At 41.7% G+C, this 5,812-nt stretch overlaps 1 protein-coding gene across 1 annotated transcript; it reads right to left on the bottom strand.

The window, feature by feature from the left end:
• Nucleotides 1-2,700: 2,700 nt before the first annotated feature.
• On the bottom strand, nt 2,701-5,418 carry ANAPC13 (anaphase promoting complex subunit 13). The gene is made up of 2 exons (XM_083616326.1): nt 5,284-5,418; nt 2,701-3,448 (listed from the first exon to the last, which is right to left on the bottom strand). The coding sequence occupies exons 1-2, from the start codon at nt 5,380-5,382 to the stop codon at nt 3,323-3,325; spliced, it is 225 nt and encodes a 74-aa protein (XP_083472452.1). The 5' UTR covers nt 5,383-5,418; the 3' UTR covers nt 2,701-3,322.
• Nucleotides 5,419-5,812: the final 394 nt, after the last annotated feature.

Raw genomic sequence — 5,812 nt, forward strand, 5'->3', positions numbered from 1 at the left:
TGATTAATTAGTGCAGCTGAATTTTATTTTGCAATTCTTGCAACATATAGGTGTTAGGTAGATGGTGGTTTGGATTGCTGGGTTGTCATCACTGAAGAAATATAGTTTCACAGTAAATGTCAGGAATTCAGTGAAAGTTGATAGCTAAAACCTAAGTTTTCAGAGACCAATGGGAAATGCCAGATAATTTTTTACAATTGAGAATACACCTCAGTGACATTCACGTCCCATTGGTCTGATCTCTCAAGGAAGACCCTCCCTCCCAAATCCCCTCAACTCATTTCGGTGAAGTCTGTGGAAAACCTACATCTGGCCTATTTTTCTTAAAGGCTTCAAACTGTTGTCCTTAACAGAAAAGGCTTCAAGAGAAACCTGCTTCCTTGCTCCACCTCCTGCATTGACACATTTAGTCCAACTTTAATCCAACCAATGCACATTAAAAATTTCCAGTATTATGTAAAGGGCAAAGTATGCTGCATACTTGGAAACCCAGAAGCCACAAATCCCGTGAGCTCCTTTAGGCATGTGGAAAGCTTGTATGTGCCCAGCAGGACTTTCAACTATTTTCCTTAACAGCTCCTCCCCAGTGGCAACATTGCAAACTATTTTTAAAGTTCTTCAGCCCTAGAAAAAACAGCCTGTAAACTAAGCTGAGAGGCTGTTGTTGGGAAGAAAATATAAACGTTTTGCAGATGGTACTGAATTAGATTGCAGTTTTATGGATTGTGGTCTTATGGGCCAGGGCTTTGCACATTGCTCTCTGTGAAACCAGGGTCCACATATTCCACACTTTTCAGTGAAACACATTTTTGTGGCTGATTAGAAAAGCTCAGTATTGCTGGAGCACATTGTGTGCTGCTGGATCTTTTCACATCACCCGACTCTACAGGAGCTCATCACATAACTACTAATGTCTCCATAGGGTAGGTAGAAACTAGTTATCCAAGTGCAGAACTACACATCACGTACAAAGATGCACCATAAAACTCTGATGACAGCTTCTAATAAACAAGTGGACTTTCACTAATAAGGAGAAAGATTTCTTGATCCTCCCATTTCCCCCTTGCAACTCCCCACCCCTTGTGTGTTCTCGCCAAAGGGGGTCCAGATGAATATTTACCTTATAAACATGTACCTGGAGGTTCTGAGGAAACATTTGGGGTGAGATGCAGTACAAAATCCGTGCCAATTCTCCTTGCTTTTTTAGTTGCAAAACCTCTTACTCTCAAAGCAGCAACCATCAGAATGTTATTATTATGCATGTTGATTATGTAGCACCCCCAATCTGTCTTTTAAAAGAGCATTATGGAAGATGAACTTAAAGAGTATTGATCTAGGAAGCCCCAATTCTTCATGAAACCCAGTTCAGAATGAATAGTAATTCACTGTAAGAGAAAACTACCACTTCAAGCACATAAAGCGTTCGTGCAATGTGATCAAATAAGCTGACCAAAGGCTCTTTCGCGACCTCTGCTGGATAGCAGAAGGAAGAGTTTAGCACTTAAACACCATAAGCAGCATTGCATTTTACAGGTGTATAGCACCTCCCTACTGAATTTTAAAATACTGCTCTGGTTGATCAGCACTTAAAAATGGACTCATTTTTGGAGTCTGCTTTGTCAACCTGAAAAATATATATATTTGGAACCTGTGATCTGAACCAGATAATAGGTCCACCTGCAGTGGCATACCTTGGAGCCTCAAATTTCAGCAATGCCCTGTACGATGGCAAAATTCGGCACCCGACCTTCCATTCTATATCATAGTTGCGGTGCCCCTGAGGCTCCACATCCAGTGTGTCACACTTCCCTAAATCTGTCGCTGCCACCTAAACCCAAAGTTGCTTAACAATTAATAACTTTAGCTGCAGAGGGCATGGACCTGCCCTTGGATTCACCAGTTCTTTTCCTGTTCAGCTTGAAGTACCGCAGCCATAAATCCAGCTTCTAAGATTAGTACATATTGTGTTTTTTATTTACTGTCTCAAATTTTCATGCCACTTAAAATATGTATGTAGCAATTGGTAAAATAGATGCAAATTTGTTGCTGCGATACTGTTTCACTCATTTGCTTTCAATAGAAGTTTCTGTCTGTCTTCAGGAAAACTTGCTTGTTGAATTATCCCTGAAAGCTAGCCTATTACAGTAAATATTTGGCTGCAGATTGGAGGAGTTGAGACCATGAGTATGTATTAGAGACAACATGCTGCTTACCAGATCAGGATTCCTAGGACTATGGCCTCAAACTACCTTATCTTTACCTCCCCACATACCCTTACATACAGACCAGAAGGAACAAAAATATGAAGTTTGAATCCTGCCATGGGGGATTATGGCAAAAACCACATTGGTCCATATTACCTGAAAAATTAGGTCTTAATCATGGCAATTAAAAGAACTCATGGTATGTGTGCCACTCAAAGGAAAGAAGAAAGCTAAAACAAATCTGTAGTTTTATAGTCTTAACTGGACTTTCTGTAGCAGTTTCTCTCTGTAGTTGTTTTATCCATCCCTCTCCCTCTGCCTTGTTCTTGTTGCAACTGACTCATACTGACTCTGCTGAAGTGAAATCTACACATCTTTCCTTTAAAAGCTAAGAGTGAAATTTACAAGACAGTTTTACCCTCTGACCAGCTGCGGCAGAACTCATGAGAGACCCACTGCATATTTCACCAAGTTCATTCAAAGAATAACCACACAGTTACTAACACATTTCTTTAATATAAATACATGGAATAAATGTTAAGAGGATTTCTATGACATTGGGAAGGAGATCTGTAATAAAAATATACAAACTGCAAACCTTCTTTTACCCTCTTCAGAAATGTTTGTGTAAAATTCTTTTAATGCCTGTTACTCAGAAGCAGTGTTTAGGACAGACTCAGACTCATAAAGACCGTAAAAGAAAGTTCAGATTGTTTGTCTCTTCTGCTTGATCTAAACATCCAATATAATATAGTGTGACTGGTCTGGTGAGGTCATACCATCAGCTTGCAACCAAGTATCAAACAGAGACTAACATTATCCATACACAGTTTGGTTAATGTTTACTGCCCACTGGGAACTGTTCCTTGGCTCATATCACAGACCCCCAACAATGAAACATGATGTAAAAACAACAACCCTGACATGTTTTAAGGAATTATTAATTTACACACACTTATTGTGTGCAGCTTCTAAGGCTCTGATACATCTACAAAGACCTAATAATCAGTGACTCAGGATTGGAAGTTTTACAAATGTTTTCTTTCCAAATTAAAACAGGTAGATGTGGATGAAGTGCTGGAAACACTTTAATTACTGCAAGAAGTATCACAGGCACACTAGTTTCCTGTTGGAGGAATATTTTCATGAAGGTACTGCAAAGCCAAGTCAGTCCATTTCATTTCTTGTTCTTTTACAGATTCTGTTGTGCCACCGTTGTCTTGTTCTGGTTCAGGAAGCTCATTCTGAGAACAGAAACATAATAAATTATTTAAAATGTTTTAAAAAGCAATAGCATCTAGAAATATTTGACACTGATGGATTAGGGACCAATAAATGTGACTGAAATAAAAATGTATCTCACATATCTGTTTATGAAGTATGTCAGAAAAAAATGCAATTCCAGCTATGTCTATATTTTGGGAGAACATTTTATGTGTGTGTTTTCTGCCTGATGTGTGTGTATCCCCATTCCTGTTGACTCTCCTTGATCTCTCAGAAGCTTTCGCTACCATAAACCATGACATCCTCCCAGAGTAGTTTTGTGGGACAGGTTATTTGAGGCACCGTTATGGTGAGTCTTCCCCTACTTGCACGTCCACTACCAGAGAGTGGCATTGGGGGACTTCTATGGCTTTTGTTCCATACTATCCTTTATACTGTTTAGCATCTATATGAAGCTACTTGCAGAGGCCACTCAGGGATTTGGGGAATGGTGTCACCAGAAAGCTGATGACAACCAACCCTATCTCACCTTACCATCTGAATCAAGTGAAGCTGTGCAAGCACTGAACCATTGTCCACAGGGAGTTATCGACTGTATCAGGATCAATAAAGTGATCTGCAAAGGACTGTACTCTCCCTGAAGGAGCAGGTATGTAGCTTGTGGGTACATTTGGAATTATATCTGTTGAAAGAATCCCAAATGGCTTCAGTAGCTATTTCTGGCTCCAGTTGATATGCCAGCTTTGATTCTTAATGCTCCAAAAGAGGCTGGCCAAGTTATTCATGGATTGTTAAACTCCTGGTTTAACTATTGTATCATGCTCTGTGTAAGGCTAATCTTGAAGGTGGTCTGGAAGCTGCATCAAGTCCAGAATACAGCTGCAAGAGTGGTGAGGGGTGTGATGAAGAGATCTCGCATTACATCAATTCTGCAGCAACTGCATTGGCTGACTATCTGCTACCAGACTAAAAATATAGCTATTGACATTAAAATACCTTAACTGCTTAGAACTCAATAAGTATACTCAATAGATATACTTGTGCAGTGTCCTGAGATAGTTTTCTACGTGATGGCTCCCAGCACATCATGAAACTCCCTTCCCTGTCTTGGTCCCTCATGCTTTTGTGTTGGCAAGTGACGATTCAACTCTTTACAACAGACATTTGAGAGCATCAAGAGTTGAAATTTACTAGATAGGTGAAATATATATACACTGTAGTATGATTTTCCACTTCAGCTAAACATGCTCACTAGAGCCAGTTTCTTGTACTGTGTGGTATCCTAATCCAACAAATGTGCATAGATACAGATGGCACAAAATGTGGCTCTGGAAAGTACAGTTTTTAACTGTTTTTAATACATTGCATTTTAATGCTGAAGCCCACTATGGGACTTTAAAATAAATAAACAACCAAGTACTTTTAATGAGGCAATTCTGACCTGTTTCATTATTGCTACAAAAGATGTGAAGGAAGCCAGGCTCCTCCACGAAGCGTGCAAACCCAGCTACAAAGTACATTTAAATATGCTTGAAGTGGGAAGTTACCCACATTAGCAATATGAGTCAAATATTGACTTGGGAACCGTGCTTGCCTCATACCGTGCAGTTTTGCCCCTGGTTGCAAAAGGTTAATTCATTTATTAATTATTATTATTATTATTATTATTATTTAAAGTAGGATTGTGTGCATTTGGGCGTCACCCACCTGATGAGGAGAAAGGGGCACAGAGATCTGCCCCTTTCCCGAACCAGACTAGCACCATAAGGCAGATACTGCCCCTGCCCATGTGGTTAGAGGTCCGACCCAGGGAAACCAATTCAGGGCCAGGCTCTTGAGCGCCCACTCAACTCACCAGCGGTATTGCCACATCTTCGTAGGGCAACTTATCTTCCCTCCACGCGTCGTCGATCAAATCGAGGATCCGCCCGTCTCTCTGCACTTCGCTGTCCATCTTCGTGCAGCCCGGGGAGAACCAGGGCTGCGTTATAAAGGAGGCGTCCACGGCACACACGGGCTTCGGACCCTGATCCTAAGCGTACCTGCGCTTTGCTTTCATTCGGAAAAAGGCAGGCAGCTTGGGACAACCGCCGCCGCCCCGCTCCTGTCACCCGCCACCTTCTCACCTAAGACGCGCCACTGTTTTCCGAACCAGCAGAGGAAGTGACATCACAGGAAGCGGCTCCAGAAGCCGGAAACCCATAGAAATGGAGGGGAAGAAAAAGAAGAGAGCGTCGCTAGTCTTATCCAAACAACGCGGGCGGGAGTCACGAACCAAGTTCTGAGGTAACTGGGGGCGTGGCTGAGTGGCTCACGCGGGAGAAGAGAAGCTCGACACTCTGTTTCGCCGGCCATTACCCCTGGCGCGGCGTTGATCGGGCGGG

This window comes from Podarcis filfolensis, assembly GCF_964270895.1.
Source record: "Podarcis filfolensis genome assembly, chromosome: 5".
Lineage (NCBI taxonomy): Eukaryota > Metazoa > Chordata > Lepidosauria > Squamata > Lacertidae > Podarcis > Podarcis filfolensis.

Coding starts and splice junctions, on each gene's coding strand:
- ANAPC13 (XM_083616326.1), bottom strand. CDS start 5,382: ATGGACAGCGAAGTGCAGAGAGACGGGCGGATCCTCGATTTGATCGAC. Junction 3,449..5,283: donor AAGATGTGGCAATACCGCTG/GTGAGTTGAGTG, acceptor TTCTGTTCTCAG/AATGAGCTTCCTGAACCAGA.